The sequence below is a fragment of the Diaphorina citri genome, unplaced genomic scaffold, assembly GCF_000475195.1.
Source record: "Diaphorina citri unplaced genomic scaffold, Diaci psyllid genome assembly version 1.1 scaffold53, whole genome shotgun sequence".
In the NCBI taxonomy this organism is placed as follows: domain Eukaryota; kingdom Metazoa; phylum Arthropoda; class Insecta; order Hemiptera; family Psyllidae; genus Diaphorina; species Diaphorina citri.
Window position 1 is genome coordinate 221,562 of NW_007377490.1, and position 20,716 is coordinate 242,277.

At 39.8% G+C, this 20,716-nt stretch overlaps 3 protein-coding genes across 4 annotated transcripts in view; 1 reads left to right on the plus strand and 2 right to left on the minus strand.

Moving 5' to 3' along the window:
• Nucleotides 1-3,960, plus strand: part of LOC103516660 (glutathione S-transferase C-terminal domain-containing protein) — a 31,875-nt gene extending 27,915 nt beyond the window's left edge. The window contains exons 10-11 of one of the 2 annotated variants that reach the window (XM_026828955.1): nt 2,968-3,054; nt 3,849-3,960. The gene's annotated coding sequence lies outside the window, so the exon portion shown is untranslated. Of the gene's footprint in view, nt 1-2,967; nt 3,803-3,848 lie in introns of those variants that run through there. The other variant, XM_008481645.3, reaches the window with a different exon arrangement.
• On the minus strand, nt 952-19,729 carry LOC103516866. The gene is made up of 11 exons (XM_026828802.1): nt 19,341-19,729; nt 9,553-9,640; nt 8,841-8,972; nt 8,565-8,662; nt 8,116-8,293; nt 7,531-7,738; nt 6,966-7,136; nt 3,843-4,006; nt 3,030-3,268; nt 1,747-2,041; nt 952-1,322 (listed from the first exon to the last, which is right to left on the minus strand). Exons 2-11 carry the CDS (start codon nt 9,623-9,625, stop codon nt 1,111-1,113), a joined length of 1,770 nt encoding a protein of 589 aa, XP_026684603.1. The 5' UTR covers nt 9,626-9,640; nt 19,341-19,729; the 3' UTR covers nt 952-1,110.
• LOC113470503 lies at nt 4,390-6,777 on the minus strand. The gene is made up of 3 exons (XM_026828993.1): nt 6,531-6,777; nt 5,164-5,303; nt 4,390-4,739 (listed from the first exon to the last, which is right to left on the minus strand). The coding sequence occupies exons 1-3, from the start codon at nt 6,650-6,652 to the stop codon at nt 4,429-4,431; spliced, it is 573 nt and encodes a 190-aa protein (XP_026684794.1). The 5' UTR covers nt 6,653-6,777; the 3' UTR covers nt 4,390-4,428.
• Nucleotides 19,730-20,716: the final 987 nt, after the last annotated feature.

Consider the following 20,716-nt stretch of genomic DNA (forward strand, 5'->3'; position numbering starts at 1 on the left):
TTACCACCCAACTTCAATATTGTCTCTTCCTGATACAAACATAAATCACTTTGTGGTTTCCCTGTACAAGACACCACTGACCTCCATCAATTTCCCCTACATTTTATTTCCTCTCTCTCTCTCTCTCTCTCTCTCTCTCTCTCTCTCTCTCTCTCTCTCTCTCTCCCCCTCTCTCTCCCTCTCCATTTCTCGTTCATACACTTAAAATCTCGTTTTATCCTTTGATATTTTTGTCAAATTTTCATCCTATTTTTGTTTTCCCTCCTAGGTCCTGAGAGTGAAAGTTTGTTCTACTTATTGCATGTGGGGATACAGTTTTTTTTTTATTTTATTTTTTAAGAGGTATGATAGATGAAACTGTAACAAAAGAGGATAGGATTGGAGAAAGCCAGCCGTTCAGAGAACGAATCTTGTCTGTAAAGGGATAAAGTCCGCTCAGGGCGGGAATCGAACACGCGTAATACACAGGAAAATGGATAGAGTTTGAAAATATTGGTCTACAATCTTCAAAATGAAGACTATTCAAAATCCATTTTTTTTCCCTCAATCGGCTATTTTAAATGGGTCATTTTTCCGATAGAGCTGAAACTTTTCAGAGATTTTTATTTATTTATATTGGAACCCTCAATCGGCTATTTTAAATGGGTCATTTTTCCGATAGAGCTGAAACTTTTCAGAGATTTTTATTTATTTATATTGGAACCATTTTTTTAGTCTGGCTGAGGGACTATAAACAGAGAGTAGATCAGCGTCTAGCTAGGGGACTATAAACAGGGAGAAGACTAGCCCAAATTTCCTCACGCTCTATCAATAGCGAAGATTGAGTGCGAAGGGCATCCCACTCGGAAAATTTTGTTTAGCCAAAACCAGTTGGCCTCAAAGTGATCACTCTAAAGCTGATTTAGAGGCCGACGACAAACGCCGACCCCATCTGAACATGGGAGAAGGCGAAGTAGAAGAAGAAGAAGAAGAAGAAGAAGAAGAAGATTGGAACCATTTTAGGGGGGGAGGGGGGATCGTCTTTCATTTCGAACTTTCGAAAAATAAGGGCCACCCTACTGGGCCAAGTTTACAGGCAAAATTCGAACACATCCTAATATCTAACTACGCTCATGTTCTCGTTCGAATATTGTCGGAAGCCCACGTGACGTGTCTCGGTTTAAAGTCCATCTGCAAGCTGTCTTGGTCTGAATGCTTCTTGTATTTGGGCCGACAATACAGGAGGTAACAGCAGCATATGAAGAATGAGAACTGGACGAACAACCAAGCCAAACTGACGGCCAACACCGTGCCCCATTCCATACACACTGTGTTGGTTTCATCTGGAACAAAACAAAGGCACACGAGATCACATGGAACTACTACATCACATAGAAGATCTCTGGAGCCAGCCTAGTTAGCTTGGTTGGTACCGCGTCTGCCTTGTAAGCGCTAGGTCGCGGGTTCGATTCCCGCCCGGGCGGATTTTATCCTACACGGATAAGGTTTGTTCTCGGAACGGCTGGCTTTCTTCTATCTTGTCTTTATCTTCGCTTTCGGGACGATAAGACCTTAGCAGTTACAGTTCCCTCCAAGGGTATTCTTCTTTTCAAAGGTAATTTTATTATTTTAGTATGTGCTAAATGATCTTTGCCTCCCTGATATAGTGTCCTTGGAGCCTTTCTTTCTTTCTTTGATGGTAAATATTTGAAAAGATGAGGGGGTTCGTTTTGGCTTGGACTCAAAATAAAGCTTCTCAACACTAACCGTGCGTCAGTATTTGCCTTGACGAAGCTCCTGCTCCAGCGGATGGATTCATTTCATTCAAATTCTCCGTCATTGGCGTGTCCTGATACAGGGGCCTTACTATGATTGCAAGCTGGAGAGGCACTTTCTGTCGTATGTTATTTTCAGTGGCGTCCTCTTCATTTTTTGGTGAAGGGGGCGTGGTTTCTTCTTTGCGTTTCTGGTGTGTAGTGGTAGCATTGGAGGATTTGGTGCCCAAGGGAGTTTCCCGACGTTTCCGCTTGCCGTAAGATTCCAAACCGTTTCCACAGTCAATCTGAAATCAGAGACAAATAGTTGGACCGATTTCAAGACTTACCTTGTGTAGCTTGAAAAATCTGGTGTGAACATTGCACGACGTTCTATTAGGTTCATTACGGAACAATCTCGTGTTCCGCTTAACTCCATCCAATGCGAAGTCAACCAACCTTCAGTGCCGAATGGTTCATAAATATGCTCATTTTCTCTCTTTTTCCTTCATCAATTTTTTATTATTATTTTTCATTCTACCAATCCCTTTTTAGCCCGTCCTTTATTATTACGATAGTAATAACAAAAGGTATAGTGGACGGGCTATTGTATTCGCTTCGGTGTCTGTCTGTGTGTCTGTCCCCATAGAAAGACTTATCCAAACCTGGTCGACCTATATATCAAATTAAAGGTCTTTCTACCAGGAACACGAAAGTGGTGGTGCAAATTTTGTCCAGAGGATTGTCCCTTATCGCCCATCTGATGAGGGACATACTACGGGATGGGCATGCTACGACACAGACCACATGCGTCTAATGTAGCAGTTTAAAAGGAAGGAAGAACGGGCTCTAGTCTTGATTTTAAATCATTACATGAAAGATGAAAGTATGTAGGAACATATTTATATTATGTAGTAATAGGGAGCGCGCAGCGCGACCGCATGCACAACCGTGCGAAGCCCCAGGAGCGCGCAGCGCGACCGTAAACAAGGGAGCGCGAAGCGCGACCGCATGCACAACCCCGCGAAGCCTTGGAGCGCGCAGCGCGACCGTATACGCAACCTCCCGAACACGCAGTGCGAGTAATAATCTAATAATAGTACATAGCTACTAATTTTCTTTAACCACGATCGAGTAAACTACGGGCTTAAAAATTCCCGGAGGGACGGGCCCAGCTTGTTGTCCATTTAGTTTTATCATTAAAATAATCTTCCTAAATTCGTTCTTGTTCCAGATTTAAAAAATCATCTTCTACTTACGTACCTACACATGTTCCTGGTTCTTACATTCACTTACCGGTTGGCACACGGTCTCACAGAAGGTGAGGACGAGGGAAAATCTTAAAATGGGAGACGAGGGGAAGCGGAAGGCTTTGAAAATGGCGGAGAGGGCATTGACCCCAGGATCAGGATGAGGGGTGAGGGCCGGGAAGGTACGAACATCAGGGGGGCAGCCTCGGTAGTCTAGGAGGAGCAGAGAGTCCCGACCATCTCCTGAGGACGCTACGAGATGGCCTGCACGCACCATGGATACATCTGAGGAAACATCAATGTAGATTCGTAGAAGCTTAACCCATCCTTTAGGACTATTTAGCCCCTACACCTAAGCCTCAGATTGGGCTTTTTGTGTATAAAACATCAATGGAACTTGAGCTTGTGGTTATAGGTAGAATAGAATATACCTTGTTTATCCTTCGCGAATGGGACTAAAAAATCCTTTTACCAGTTCTAGTTATAGGTAAAATAGAATATAACTTTTTTATCCTGACCGAAGAGGACTAAAAAGTCTTTTTACCACAGCAGTCTGAACGAGGTCTCGGATATTAGGTACACAAGGTTAGGCTAGGCATGAAAAATAGAGGAAAAAGCGAACTTTTGCCTAGCCTAGCCCTTTGTATAACCACCGCCTTAACCATAAGGTCATGGGGAAATTTGAAGTTTACCTTTTTTTATCGTAGGTTCATATGTGTATCGAATCCTACTTAAAAGTCATGTAGCTTATCTACGAAGTTAGAGAAAGAGCAAAATTTATTATTAAAAATAAAATCACTCTAATAAATATAAATAAAATAAAAAAAATCTAATACACAATATCCTATCTCGATCTTACTGAAAGGAGGTTCAATGTCGATGGCCAGCTCCAGATCTTGTCCCAGCTGAGTCTCGGAAGCTTCCAACCCGCCATGTTGTAGATCGACTATTCTCAAGTGTGCATGAGGCGTGATAGATGAGGGTAGAGAGTGGGTGCTATCTGCATGAATCCCGGTTTGTACTCTGTGAGGAACAGGTAAGTGCGTTTAGTATTAAGCTCCGTCTCGTCTCGAGAAGTCAATAATTAGACAGTTTAACTAGGTGTAATAATATTGAGGAACGATGTTTGTGACAAGCATTTAAGTATGCTTAACACAATTGAAAATTCCTCCTCTCTCTCCAATAAATGGACAGCATTAAGCAGAAAGGAACCAGCGAAAAGAAACCAACTTTCAAAATCCCTAAAAAAATGTGTAGCTATTGGGTATTTTCATAGTCATAGAACATCATTAAAAAAAAAAATCTTCAGGGATCTTGATCTATTAACAGAAATGAACCACTGAACAAGGGGAACTGGGAGTAAAAAAAAAAAAAAAAATTGTTTCATTATTAAAACGGCGGTGAAATATTAATCTTTTTAAAAAACAAAAATGTGTGGTTACTGTTTAAAACTTACACTCAGCACACTGGTTCTCAATATAATCCGTCTGTCCCAGGGGGTCAGGGCCGTACGCTTCCGGCTGACTTCGTTTGGTCTCCGCGCTCAGCGTACAAGTTCTAGACCAGGCCTGATACTGGGCACTCTTACATAGCGGTTTGTCCAGTTGACGCCCGTACTCGGTTTTGCCCGTGAGGCAGAGTTGAGCGCAGTGCCACTTGTCAACCACTCCGGTGATAGTGGTGTGTTGGTAGCCCAAGAGTTGAGTGTTTGGGGCGATGTCCACAGGCCAGGCACGCTTGATACAGTGTGGTGGAACTGGGGAAAAAGAAGAACTTCTTTTACTTCATCAGTAGGTATGTGCGTTCTCATTCCTCAATATGTTTTATTTCTAGTCTGGTGCAACATAGCACAGAGTTTTATTTGGACATGAGCTCATTATTATGTGCCCATCGTAAGTCAAAAGGTGTGCAGAAAGCAAATAGGTAGCTAGTTATAGAATGATTAAATAATAGTCCGATACCTATTTAGGTATAGGTAGGTACCTACTTAAAGCTGAGTCCACACATGGTCGACGCCGTCGATCGACTGAAACCGTACACTGCCTCGACAACAAAGATTCACCTCGTCGATTGACGGCGTCGACTATGTGTGGACACAGCTTAATGTATGAATTTGAATGCACAATATTCACAAAAAGTTATCAGAACCGATATTCCCCTAAAGAACGTTTAGTACTCACCTTTGAGGCAAACTTTCTTGAAGTAGCTAGAGTTGGGTGAGAACAAATACTGTTCGGTCTCATGATGAAGGTTGACTTTATAACAGGCACCTTGAATGTAATCAATGATGAAGCCCGTACACTCTGCAGAATGCTTGCATCTGTCAAAAATAATCGACATAAATGTTTCAAATCATTGGGAATTTGTGATAGTCATATGCTAAAATCTAAATGCTCATGGGCGGATTCACATACTGACCTTTCATTTAGGGCAGGGATTTCCAACTTCCATGTGCCACATACACAGGGGAGCAGGCTCGTATTCAGGATTTTCCTGAGGAGATGGGGGGTGGATGCTCCATTTCCGGAGTCCACCCCATAGTAAAAGAGCAACAATAATAGTCCGTCCCTTATACCTTTTTATTACTATTGTAATAATAAAGGAAGGACGGACTAAAAATTAAGCCCGAGGGGTCCCAATCTAAAAGCTTCGCGGGCCACTAGTTGGAAATATAGGGTCATGGGCGTAGCCAGAGCTGCCCCCTAGTAAGAGTAAATTAAAAAGTATGCAAAAGGGATGGGTAAAATGTCTCAAATGCCTGCCGACCGGCGGCGACGCTGTCATTTTGCTTTCTTTCCTGATCGAGCTAAAGCCAACCGCAATAGCGCAGCTTGATATTGACATGAAAAAACCCCCTCACAAGTCTCACAACGGACTTACCTACCTGTTATAGCACTCTGCACTTATAGCCATCCCGGGTAGTGAAGCGTACAATATACTAGGCTGATCTGTAGTGTGAGGAACCAGTCCTGACATTTTGACATATGTGACGGACTTATCTACCTGTTATAGCACTCTGCACTTCTGCAGTTATAGCCATCCCGGGTAGTGAAGCGTACAATATACTAGGCTGATCTGTAGTGTGAGGAACCAGTCCTGACATTTTGACATATGTGACGGACTTACCTACCTGTTATAGCACTCTGCACTTCTGCAGTGATAGCCATCCCGGGTAGTGCAGCGTACAATATACTAGGCTGATCTGTAGTGTGAGGAACCAATCCTGACATTTTGACATATGTGACGGACTTATCTACCATGACGCACTTACCTACCCGTTATAGCACTCTGCACTTCTGCAGTGATAGCCATCCCGGGTGGTGCAGCGTACAATATACTAGGCTGCTCTGTAGTGTGCGGAACCAGGCCTGACATTTTGACATAGGTGACGGACTTACCTACCATCACGGACTTACCTACCTGATGGCTATCAAGCCATACCGGGTAGTGCAGCGCACAATATACTAGGCTGATCTGTAGTGTGAGGAACCAGTCCTGACATTTTGACATATGTGACGGACTTACCTACCATCACGGACTTACCTACCTGTTATAGCACTCTGCAGTGATAGCCATCCCGGGTAGTGCAGCGTATAATATACTAGGCTGCTCTGTAGTGTGAGGTACCAGTCCTGACATTTTGACATATGTGACGGACTTACCTACCATCACGGACTTACCTACCCGTTATAGCACTCTGCACTTCTGCAGTGATAGCCATCCCGGGTAGTGCAGCGTATAATATACTAGGCTGCTCTGTAGTGTGAGGTACCAGTCCTGACATTTTGACATATGTGACGGACTTACCTACCATCACGGACTTACCTACCTGTTATAGCACTCTGCAGTGATAGCCATCCCGGGTAGTGCAGCGTATAATATACTAGGCTGCTCTGTAGTGTGAGGTACCAGTCCTGACATTTTGACATTGGGTGAGCCACCTCTCGTATAATTCGTTCCTTAAATTGTTGCGGGTACTTACTTGGGTTCTGCTACACCAAAGTCAGTCTCCAGAGTAATGTTGGGTATATTGGGACGAACCAGTCCTTTCCCATAGAAGTCGCTCATAACGCAAGATACTTTGACCACGCGATCCGCTATGGTTTGAATGATGGGGTGTTGTTGAACCACAATCACTGCAGTGGCCAAGGTTCTGTACAAGAGACGAAAGCAATATGATGAGAACCGCGCAAAGCTCATTCACACGGGTTAAGTACCTTAAGGTAGAAACACACTACCACCACATGACGTCACGTGAAGTCAGAAAAATGTACTTTCGTAGGTAATTTCGTTCAGGACAGGCCACATTACCATCATGTTACGTCACGTGACGTATCATTGAGATCTATTAAGGTGTGTCCCTACATATTCGTCGGCCGTCGATGTGGATCGACGGCCGATCGACTATGTGTGAACACACCTTTGAATTTTGTGATTACTGAACCAGTTTTGCACTGTAAGTGTGAAGGTGATTTTATTATTATTATTTTGGGAAGTGGAAGATTTTTGAATGAACTATCTTGGTACTACAGAGACTTCTAGTTTACCTGTCACTATTAGACCGTGCCTGTATGACTCCACACTGGTTGTATTGGCCAGGGTCCGAGCCTGGTAATGGCAGAACCAGTGTAGTCAAAGGCTCACCCGTACCAATCACACCACAATAATCCGAATGTCCTAAGGCGAATAGTCGACCTTGAAAGTGGGGGGTTCGATAGGTCACCAACATGTTGACTCGATCGCACGACACTTTGACTGAAAGAGGACAAAAACACTGTAGGTGTAGAGAGACCCTTTTTTCCACTTTTTTTTTCAAGATAGAGGTATTTTGGTATTGTTATAAGTAGGACCATCGGCTTTAATAAACGCCCTTGGTCACTGCGACCTGGTTAGATCTTTTGTGACAAAGATAGAGGTAACTGTAACTGCCAAGTTCTTATCATCCCGAAATCGAAGAGAGAAGGAAGGCAGAATAGGAGAAAGCCAGCTGTTCAGAGAACGAACATTATCCGTTCAGGGTAAAATCCGCCCCGGGAGGGAATTTAACCCGCGGCTTAGCGCTTACAAGGCAGACGCGCTACCAACCAAGCTAACTAGGCTGGCTTTTGAATCTGAAGGTCGTAGGTACTTACGATCAATACAAGTCAACTTCTCTACGTAGGTAGTACAAGGGGATTCCACCAGGGAGGCTCTGTTATGGGAATCATCAGAATGCAGAAGACACATTGAGCCACCTCTGTTATTGGCGGGACACCTGTACGTAAATCCTCGGCATTTGAAATATTCTTCCGTCTCGCATCGATCTCGACACTGTGGACAAATACAAAATTTTCATTCACACAAATTATAAATATACAGAAAATACCATAATGGAGATCAAAAATGCTTGGAAAATTGGAGGAGACCATCTACTTGAAGCTCGAATGGAATAGAAAGAAATTATCAGAAGAAAGAAAGAATTAATTGCCATAGACTTGAGAGTCCTGAGCTTCTGAGGCCAGGTCGCAGTGACATAGGGCGTTTATTACAGCCGATGGCCCTAGTTATACCAATACCAACTAGCTGTTAGTATCGTCATTACCTGTTCAATGGGGATATTTTCAATCTGAAGGTCCACCTGAGTTATGGTCCTATTGTATAATGGTTCATGCCAGCAGGAGCTACCGGGAGGATCAGGAACTGGAAAACCAAAAAATTATACGATTAGCCCAGTGCTAACACGCTTGCCATGCAGAAGATCCCGGGTTCGAATCCCACCATCGACAAAAAATTGTACTCGTTTTTCGATTGCAAATATTTCAACGGGTTACTTTCTGCTGACATTTTTACATAGGTGACGGACTTACCTACCTGTTATAGCACTCTGCAGTGATAGCCATTCCGGGTAGTGCAGCGTACAATATACTAGGCTGCTCTGTAGTGTGAGGCACCAGGCCTGACATTTTGACATAGGTGACGGGAGCACCACCTGGACACACGCTGTCCTCACCTGAGTAATCAAAGGAATAACAAATATACCTATATCGTTCACAGCATTTCTAAAGGTATGTCCAAACATAGTCGACCGCCCGTCGATCCATATCGATTCACATTAAATCGATCGACGGCTGTCGACTATGTGTGGACACATCTTTATAATTAAGTCCTTAATTCTTTTATGGGTCGAGTGGATTGGAACACATCACAGGACTTCTGGTAGACTCCAGATGTGTTAAGGGTAGGTTTAATTGCCCTTGGGATCAAATTTATTTTTGAAGTGTGAAACTAGTTGAAACTACTACACTCACGCTCAGATTTGAGCCTGAGTGGCGGACAAAATACCTATCTACTTATTTTGTACGTAGTTCCGTAAGGAACCTAATCTAAAGTCGTTTGATATTTACTCGCACACCAGTTTATTAGTTATTACTACACTCACGCTCAGATTTGAGCCTGAGTGGCGGACAAAATGCCTATCTACTTATTTTGTACGTAGTTCCGTAAGGAACCTAATCTAAAGTCGTTTGATATTTACTCGCACACCAGTTTATTAGTTATTACATATTATTATTATTTTTTCCAGAGCTTACCTCTTACAATAGCCAACACAATAGTGATGTCCAGAATAAATATTAACGCCGCACTACTCATCATTGTGGCCATCTAGTGAATGGGAACCTGAAAATTAAATATGTAATTGCCATCAATAGTAGATCAGAACCGGTTACTCTTTACTCTAGCTGAGTCTAGTGGGGAGACAATTCTATTTCGATTGCGATACCTTAGTAGGTCTAGGTACCCACTACCTAGCAAAGTTAGTATTGTGGCCATCTAGTGAATGGGAACCTGAAAATTTAATATGTAATTGCCATCAATAGTAGATCAGAACCGGTTACTCTAGCTGAGTCTAGTGGGGAGACAATTCTATTTCGATTGCGATACCTTAGTAGGTCTAGGTACCCACTACCTAGCAAAGTTAGGAAACACACCAGTTTCTACAGCAATCAGGCTTTTCGGTACTTCAGAGGCAGGCAGTGGCGTAGCGTGGTCTAAAGTCAAGTGTAAGGCGTGTAGGACAGGTGGGGGGCCCAAGGATCCAAACTCTAAGGGGGGGGGGTGGATGCTCCAAAATTTCAAAGGTTAGCCTACAGTACAGGAGAAAAATTAAGCTCGAAGGTACGGGAAGGGGTCCTCTTGGGGGGACCAGCGGCCCCCTTGACCCCAATTTTTTGGAGTCTGACGTACCTATTTAAGGGTATTTGAGTAAATTTTGAGTGTATGGCCGCCATACACGCCCTACATGGACGCTACGCCACTGGAGGCAGGTAATCAGTTAAATCTGTTAGTTCTTGATTTTTTTCCTCAAGAGGTTCGATAGAAGGAACTGTTGCTAAGGTCTTATCATCTCAAAAGCGAAGATATAAGGAAGACAGGGTAGGAGAAAGCCAGCCGTTCCGAGAACGAATCTCGACCTAGCGCTTAGGACATACGCGCTACCCTCCAAGCTAACGAGACTGGCGTTCTTGGTCCACTCATTTTCTAATCCCGTCTTCTTCATTCTTGTTTTCATCTGACCTTCCTCTCTTTGTTAGCTAAATCTCCTTTAGGGGTGAGCTATTAAATTTATTTCTAACGAAAGTCACAACTTCTTTTTTTAAACCTACTCGTACAGCTGTATGCTTACCTTTTGAGTGTAGTTTATTCGAACCTATGTACAGCTCAAGTCACGTGTCCTATAGGTACTAGACATGCCTAGTTTATCTCCTGTTTTTTCACAAGTAAAATAATTAATCACACACCATTTCTTATCAGATTTTGATTCAAAAAGTGATGATCCATCTCCCCAGGAATTAAAATAATGGTGACAAGCTCTTAGTTGTTCTAGAGATTAATACCAATTCTCTTAGAGTTTGAGCCAGGTTCATAAAAAGATGGGTACCTATCATCAAATTATGAAGATACTTGATCTCATATCTTTATGGCTGGGACCACAATAAAAGGTTAAAATTCAGAATGTGATGGTGTTTCTGTACATTCGACGAAGCTCTCCAAAACATGGCTCTTTTCCACTCAACTTTGTGTGTCGGAAGTTTTTCATAAGAATAAATACTTATACTTATCTAATAATAAGTAATACATATAGGTTAAATAAATAAATAAATAAATATAATAATAATATAAGTTTAGAACAGCATCCGTTCTACATTCTTGCCAAATAATCTAATAAGCACCTATGTAATGTACCTAGATTTCCACGTGACATCTTCTCTGCTGATGAAGAGAGGAAAAGAAAAACAAAGAGGAGTTCGATTTTTTAATCGTTGTTTTATTGATTCAAAAATAAAATACCTAACCAAATTTTAAATTAGTTTAGAGTTTAGAGATAGATAATAAATCAGTATGAACAATGCGACAAAGATAACATTTGTAAAGTAAATAACAAAAATAAACACATTTTTTCTATCAAATAACAGGTTGATTTTTTTTTATTATTTTTTTTTCAAACGATTAAATAAAAGTATGTAAAAACAAAAGAGATTTGTGAAATAGAAAAGCGGGAATACCCTGGGTGATTTATTTATCCTAGCTTTTCGGAGTTTGGGTGAGCAGTTGAGCTTGAGAATAGATCACTCTGCGGAATGAGGTATAGGGTGTAATGTAAGTAAAGGTCCGTGGAATAAGGTAAGTACAGTACATATAGAGATCCATTTCTTTTTCTCAATCTCGAATTTGCTTTTGTTGGTTGATAATTTGAGAATTTTTTTAAACCCTAGACCCCGGAGTGTGGATTAGCTAGGAAAAGGGGTTGGTGCATTTTGTAACTGATGACAGACCGCGGAGTGATCGATTTTTTCGCTCGTTGGGGTGATAGAGCCTAACAATGGTACATACATTACATACATCCATACATGTATCTACCAATGTAACACACCATAGGTACAATTACGAAACATTGTATGAGAGAAAATAATGATAATAATAATAATAATAATAATAAATAAAGAATGAGATAATACCTACACACTAAATCGGAAGGGACAAAATAACATTCACCATTATCATAATTATTATTCATGATAGGTAGTTTTTTATAAAATAAACATAAGAAGGCAAAATGTTATACAGACAAGTACTTGAGTAGGTAGTTCATTCAAAAATTATTAGAAAACCTAAATGGTGCATTCTCAAAGCAATCCAAAAGTGGTTCCATGGTTCATTTTTATAATTATTAATCCTGAACTATTAGTCTAAATTTCATGAAATTTATTGAATCCCTTGTCATGGAAAACCCTTTTATCTTAATGGAAGGATACCTATAACAGTTAAATCAAAAACCCCATGCTAAGAAACCTGCAAGGTATGCTAATAAATTGAAAATTGAAGAATAATTACATCTAATTAGATAGGTAGAGGTACATAAACAGTAAAAAAAAAAAAAAAAAAAAAAAAAAAATTTTTTGGGGAAAAAAAAATCCCAGGTAGCTCAAAATTTCCCTGTGAGTGGAAAGTAGAGAAATTTCCTTGCATCTGGCAACATTGGCTTGAATAGATGCGCTGAATCGCTGATATCGATACCTCAAAGCATCGATACTTCAAATATCGATTATTTTTTTCACCTTTTCGTTTTGAACAGTGTTGCCAACGTGGCTCGGAGCGAAATTTATTTGTTGGTAGGTACCGAAATTTATTAAATTTGTAGGTAGGTATGTACCGAAATCTTATAAACAAGATCCATTCACTCATTCACAGTTCACATTTCATAGTTCACACACTGATCGCTCTATCTCCTGAACCACAACACCTAGAAAGCTGTAGGTAGGTATGTACCGAAATCTTATATTATAAAAACAAGATCCATTTACTCATTCACAGTTCACATTTCATAGTTCACACACTGATCGCTCTATCTCCTGAACCACAACACCTAGAAAGCTGAAATTTGGTAGGAATATTCCTTTTATGGTCTAGTGTGCAATAAGAAAGGATTTTGCGAAAATCTAAATCGATCCTGAGATAGATCAGTTTTTGATCGCTAAAATTTCCATAAGAAATACACAGAGTGCAGAGACTGCGGGAGAGAAATGTTCCGCTCTCGACCAACTTTTCGAGTTTCGTTTAGGTATGTTTTTAGTTTGATAACTATGCAGCTAATAGGGAGCGCGCAGCGCGACCGTATTTTTACTTCCTTTATTATTTTCTACAAGTTTGGCCATGCCTCGGGATGAACTAGCGGGATTCCGGAGCGAAGCGACGGAATTCAGCTAGTTTATATGTATATTATGTATAAGAGGAGTTCGATTTTTTAATCGTGTAAGAATCCTGGACTAACATAAAATACATGCGTACCTATGCATCATTTTGGGGGTCCCTGAATGTGATGTCCCTGTGGGGCATCTAATATCCCCTGTGAATCTACCTTGCAAGCGCTATATCGTGAGTTCGATTCCCGCCCGGTGGAATTTGATGGGTGGAATTATCCTGTTCATTTCCAGGTCTACAAAGGTACGCGACCAATGATTTAGACATTAGCAGAATATGGCACTTATTTTTCCAAAATATGACACTAAAAAACATGGCAATATGGTTATTATTAAATATGGGTGGAATTATCCTGTAATAGATGAGTTGCGCTTACTTGGGTGATGTTTCAAAGTCATAGAGCAGGAAAAATGAGGACCAACGGAATTTTTCTTTTTCTTCTACGACTTTTCCCGAGATAAATTGATTTAACAAATACCGATAAATCGTGAACTTTGACGTCACGGCATACGCTCCCGTAGGCGATGACGTCATAATGGAGGAGTTGCAAATGGGTAAAAATTATTAATAAATGGTCAATTCCTACGTAAAAAGTAGTGAAAAATCCAAATCTGAGGTCGAAACTCCGAAAAAGTAACTTTAAAAGGTCGAAAATTCAATTTTTAATTGCCGTTCTAATGAAAAAGTTCAAAAAATTGTGACGTCAGATTTCACGTCGAACTGCGCAGAAACGCTTGCGCACAAACAAACGAAGCGGGAGTCATGAATTATGACGTCATTGCCTACGGGAGCGTATGCCGTGACGTCAAACTTCACGATTTACCGGTATTTTTTAAATCGATTTATCTCGGAATCTAGAAGTCGTAGAAGAAAAAGAAAAATTCCGTTGGTCCTCATTTTTCCTGCTCTATGACTTTGAAACATCACCCAAGTAAGCGCAACTGATCTATTCAATATTTGAATATTGGCGTTAGCTATAACCCTATAACTAAAATAACACTTTTCCACAGATAACAGGGTCCGATGTACCTTGATGCCGCGGTTTAACAACTCAGGATTAAGAATATTCAAATTGGCCAAAAAATTTTCCGATTATTACCGGGTCAATCTTGTCGTAGTTAACGTAGTTCCTTCGATTCCCGTCCGGGGGAAACTTTATCCTAAACCGATATGGTTCGTTATCCGAGTGCAATAGAACGTTCATCCAGATCAATGTGACAGCAATGAGTCATCAACCCAAAATGAAGGAACCCATAAGATTGCAGGAAATCCTTACATTGTTGCAATTCAGGTAAAGGTCTATTTTTGATAAACTCTCTCTTTTCAAAACATGGCAAAATAAGCGACTTTTTAAAGAATCAGAGGCAATTGTTTTTACATTTTTCCTTGTAACGTCAAATAAAATTTGAATTTTCAACGTTTTTAAAATAATATTTTTGCGTGTTTTGACTTCAGATTTGGATTTTTGAAGACTTTTTACGTAGGAATTCACCTCTCATGCTAGATGTTTCCCCAAATGCATAACAACTATTTGTTTTTTTTTGTGGGTTTTTTAGTTTTTTTTTTTTTTTTTTTTTTTTTTTTTTTTTTTCTTGCAAAAAAATCATTGTTCTTAAAGTTTTATATTGTCCCCTAAAAATACTTAAAATATGGCAAAATGTATGGCAAAATAAGGCTTTTTAGGCGTTTCATGGCATTTTTCCAAATTTCGCTAAATATATGGCAAAATAGTATGGCGCCATGGCACTGCGGCATTTGAACTTCTTTGGACATTAGGTATAGGTACCTACCTCTTGAAATAAAATACCAACCTAACTTTTCAGGTGTACCGAGCTATCTAGGCATTATCTAAGTACTTACCTATGTATAGGTACCTACCTATCTAAGTATTATCAATGTTCTAAACATAACTCTTGAACTTCTTTGGACATTAGGTATACCTACCTCTTGAAATAAAATACCAACCTAACTTTTCAGGTGTAGGTACCGAGCTATCTAGGCATTATCTAAGTACTTACCTATGTATAGGTACCTACCTATCTAAGTATTATCAATGTTCTAAACATAACTCTTAATTCATCCATGATCTCATGAGATCAGATTCATCATCAGAACCACGATCCGATTCAGATTATGATCTAAACATTTTCCAGACAGGGGACCGTTGACCTCTGTTGGTAATACATATCTTAAGATGTTAATTTTAATCTTGATTCACAATGACGCAGGTTAAGCGTTAATTCGCACTCATTATAGGCATTGAACTTGGACTATTGTGTTCAAAGTTTGACACCTCCATACAGTCCATAGTTCGTGTTATCCATTATCTTTAGAGGTTTCAAGAGTTCACATTGAATTCTTTCACTCGTCCACTCCCCAGTTTTTGAACTGAATATTAATCAAAATCTGTCACTTCTCACTTCTTTTGACCTCTTCAATGCTTATTAAGGTAGAAACACACTATCATCACATCACGTGAAGTCATGGGGAGTCAGAAAGATGGAGTTCAAAGTTTTCCCATTATATTGTAGGTAACTTCGTTCAGGACAGCCACACTACCATCACGTTATTACGTCACGTCACGTGACGTGATGATAGTGTGTTTTTATCTTCACTGTACGTCAACGCGTAGTCAACCAGACGAGCTGATTAGAATGCCAGCAAAACTGCAAACTGGCTTTAGCCCCTAACATGTAGGTACCTAGTCGTCAAAAAATGTTCCCTCCCTCTACCAAAATCTTCTAGCATACTTTTTTTCGGGATACTTCTGTAGGTATAGATAAAGGATGTACCTGCTTATTCATTTATAGAATTGCAGATGTAAGTAGGTATAGGTACCTACATAGGTAATTGATGTTGACAGAGCATTCCATTTGGCTAAGATTTTCCGAGATTAGGTAATCCCACGATTTCAAGCTCAAAGAACAGCGGGGACATTGTACGTGTTATAGTTGAAAAAAAAAACACACACACACACACAAGTACCTAATTATGTAAATTAAATGTTTAGATAGATATTATTATTATTCCAAGATACATAATGTGTAGGTAGGTAGGTATTTGGTACCTATACAGCACAATAGGTACATGTATTAACTTACAATGTATGACACATACATGCCATAGTTGACTATACAAGCCTAGTGGTCTGGATGAGACCCAATGTCGATGTTATTTGGAGATTTAACCATGTACATGTTATACTCGTAAAGAACAAAGCTAGGCACTCACATACGTACATACCTTACTCAGAAACAGGGCCTTATACATAATTTTGTCGGGGCCGGGGAGCAAGGGTGGGTCCGAAAGTGATGTGCTCCAAATCAAATTTTCGGAGTTTCGCCTGCAGTAAAGGTGGAAAATCAGAGTTTTGCCTATAGTAAAGGCAAAAAATCAAGCTCGAGGGGGTGGGGTGCCCCTCCTAAATTCCGGCCCTGCTCAAAAAAACCCATCGTGAGACCATAACGTGAGGCGAAATCTGTCCAACATAAAAAAGTAAGTGAAGTAGATAACGTTATTATCATCCCTACACTTTCCAGATTAACCAGACGAGCTGATTAGAATGCCAGCAAAACTGCAAACTGGCTTTAGCCCCTAACATGTACCTAGTCGTCAAAAAATGTTCCCTCCCTCTACCAAAATCTTCTAGCATACTTTTTTTCGGGATACTTCTGTAGGTATAGATAAAGGATGTACCTGCTTATTCATTTATAGAATTGCAGATGTAAGTAGGTATAGGTACCTACATAGGTAATTGATGTTGACAGAGCATTCCATTTGGCTAAGATTTTCCGAGATTAGGTAATCCCACGATTTCAAGCTCAAAGAACAGCGGGGACATTGTACGTGTTATAGTTGAAAAAAAAAACACACACACACACACAAGTACCTAATTATGTAAATTAAATGTTTAGATAGATATTATTATTATTCCAAGATACATAATGTGTAGGTAGGTAGGTATTTGGTACCTATACAGCACAATAGGTACATGTAACTTACAATGTATGACACATACATGCCGTAGTTGACTATACAAGCCTAGTGGTCTGGATGAGACCCAATGTCGATGTTATTTGGAGATTTAACCATGTACATGTTATACTCGTAAATTAACTTACAATGTATGACACATACATGCCATAGTTGACTATACAAGCCTAGTGGTCTGGATGAGACCCAATGTCGATGTTATTTGGAGATTTAACCATGTACATGTTATACTCGTAAAGAACAAAGCTAGGCACTCACATACGTACATACCTTACTCAGAAACAGGGCCTTATACATAATTTTGTCGGGGCCGGGGAGCAAGGGTGGGTCCGAAAGTGATGTGCTCCAAATCAAATTTTCGGAGTTTCGCCTGCAGTAAAGGTGGAAAATCAGAGTTTTGCCTATAGTAAAGGCAAAAAATCAAGCTCGAGGGGGTGGGGTGCCCCTCCTAAATTCCGGCCCTGCTCAAAAAAAAACCCATCGTGAGTGTCCTTACACTAAAATTGAAACATTTCCGAGACTATTGGGATTCCGCATAATGAAGTACCTACCTTATTCCCATCGTGAGTGTCCTTACACTAAAATTGAAACATTTCCGAGACTATTGGGATTCCGCATAATGAAGTACCTACCTTATTACATTAGTTACCTAAGTACATACGAGTATGGCCAGAGTGCCGCACCCTCTCTATTTCTAGCGTATTGTTCCGCTGTACAAGGTAACTGAAAGCCATATGTCATTGTGTTATGAAATAGTCATCATCACACTTTCACTCTCACGTTTCTTTTTCTCCTCCTTCTTCCTTTCTTCTTCTTTTTCTTGTCCTCCTCCTTCTTCTCCTCCTCCTCCTCCTCCTCCTTCTTCTTCGTCGTCGTCGTTTTCTTCTTCTTCTTCTTCTTCTTCTTCTTCTTCTTCTTCTTCTTCTTCTTCTTCTTCTTCTTCTTCTTCTTCTTTTTCTTGGGTAAATTACCATTTTTTGTCTATTCCTCCTCTGTTTCTGTCATTCTTGAGCTGTGTCCATATAGTCAGCGGCCGTCGATCGACGAGGTGAATCTATGTTGTCGAGGCAGTGTGGACGTTTCAGTCCACATCGATCGACGGTTGATCGACTATGTGTGGACACAGCTTTAGGTACCTATATTGATCTTTGTCGATTCCCTAATGGACACCTACATATTTGTACTACCTGTCCTTCCAGAGTGTTACCTTGTAGGTATACATAGCTATGTTCTGACTGTATCTACTGTTTGGTTTTTCGTATATTGACTTATTGACCTTGTGTTATGGAGTACCAATAGCCATTCGCCCCTAGATTTGTGGAAGCTTAGCACGTCCTTTAGTTTAGGGCCCCTACACCTAAGCCTCGGAGTGGGCTTTTTGTCTACACATTGACCGTTTGGCCCGTGCTTCGCAGTATACAAAGTTTAATCAGAGCACCTCAACTTCATAGATCCGCTTCCCCTAAAGATAAACCTTTGATTTTGTGCGATTTTTGGGGAGTTGGTCAAGAGCTTGACTCTTTCTTCACGTTTAGGTTTTTAAGGGATAATATTCGGGAATTGAACTCAGTACCTTCGAAGGTAGTCCCGTGGTTTTCAGGATTCTGTAAGGTTCTGTTCTTTTCACATGTCTCTATCTTACGTATTTGTCTACACATCCCGTCTGAAGTGTTCGCATACGATGGCAAATGGCTGGATTATAATTAAAATTTCTCCATCACTGAGTGTGGTTTCTATCTGGATGAGTGACCAACTCTGTGTAAGCAAGAAAGCATCACATGCTGCTCTCTTAAGAGCACAAGAGTGCTGGTTAAAACCCCGCGAAAAGATGAAATGACATATCAAAACATGATCAATATTACGCGGATTAGGGGGCCTTATTTCATAACAAATAAACAGACCAGACAGACACACAAAACAAAGGAAAAATCGAGTTGAAACTTAGATCTCACATTGCTTGTTCAAATACTTTCAGAACCCGAAACACGTAGATCCATCAAAGTAGGCATAGTACGTTGAGTACGATTGGGTACTGGACTCTGGACTCTCAAGTTCAGACCAAATCTCTCCTCCAAACAGGAAAAAAGTCTTCCAAATAAAAGAATCAAGTTGAAGCATCACTTACCTGTTACTCTGTTAGCAACCACGATCACAAATCAACATAAAAACTACGACGTATGACCTCAAAGTGTTCAAAATGTCAATAACTTTGTTATTTTGTTAAGTTTCAATAAATAAAACTGTCATGGAAAAATAATCCTAAAAAAAACGATTGAAATACGTAACTTGAGGGATAAGGTAAACTCTGGTATTGTTATCTAACCTGGCAATAGGAAGAGCACATGTGATAATGAAACAGCCAAGTGAAATAGAGAAGAGACTTGCAGTCATTCCTCTGAGATATGAGACAGAATTGATGAAACCCCCCCTCTCATCTCTTCGGGTCCGCCTTCCTTCTCTCTTCTCCATTAGGTACATAATATAGTTATGATATAGGAGGAAAGTAGAACACCCATCTTTTGGCGAGGACCCGGGAAAAACTAACATCACGCGACTGTCCAGATGGTCACCCATCCAGATAGCGATCATGTACAACAAAGCTTAACTTCAGTGATTCATTAGGAAGCTATTGGGAACCGGGTCCATCCATTCAATGTCTTTTATAAATTACAATTTTCTTTCTCTAAGACAATTTAAAACAATTGTTTATTTTATTTCAATTTCTTCTTTTCTTTCAAAGATAAAGGTAATTTACTATAAGGAAATAACTTTATTAATATAATAGGTAAGGTATTCTTATTTTAAAATTTATAACAAAGGTACTCTCTATAAAAACAAAAAAGATAAAATAAATAATTATTATTAAATAATACTGAATTTTGTTATAATACATATCAAAAGGTAAATAAATATAGGTACACTATGTTTCACATTAGATGGTCACCCTTCGTATCTTTTTGAACGGCTCAGAATTTTATTTCTGTAAAGTTCTTACCATCGAAAATTTTGACCGAATACATTACTTTCCTTCCTACAGGATGAGGAAACTAAAAATATGACCATCAAAGGCATTTTACCATCTCTAGAACTTTGTAGAATACAAAAAATCCCATCAACTTATCTGAAACATAGTGTATCTGTATACGAAGGCATCTAATGAGAATGATTTTTATCTACAGAATGAACAAATTTTCTATCTACCTAATACATTTTTATCTACATACATAATTCAATATTAATTTGGTACCTATATTTTCATTGGCACACTAAAATTAAAAGAAAATGAACAAAAAAAGATAGTTTAAATACATTTAAGTACCTATAGGTATGTATAGTAACATTATTTCCGCGATAGTGACTGATTGTATCTTGGTAGTTGTGTTAGTTTTGTGAACCTTTCTGTAGTTAATTAACTTGTTGTTAATTGTGAATCACGCGAGTTTCATTAATCATTTATCCACTATGCCCCCCACTCGCGTTTAGACCTCGTCCTTACGTGTA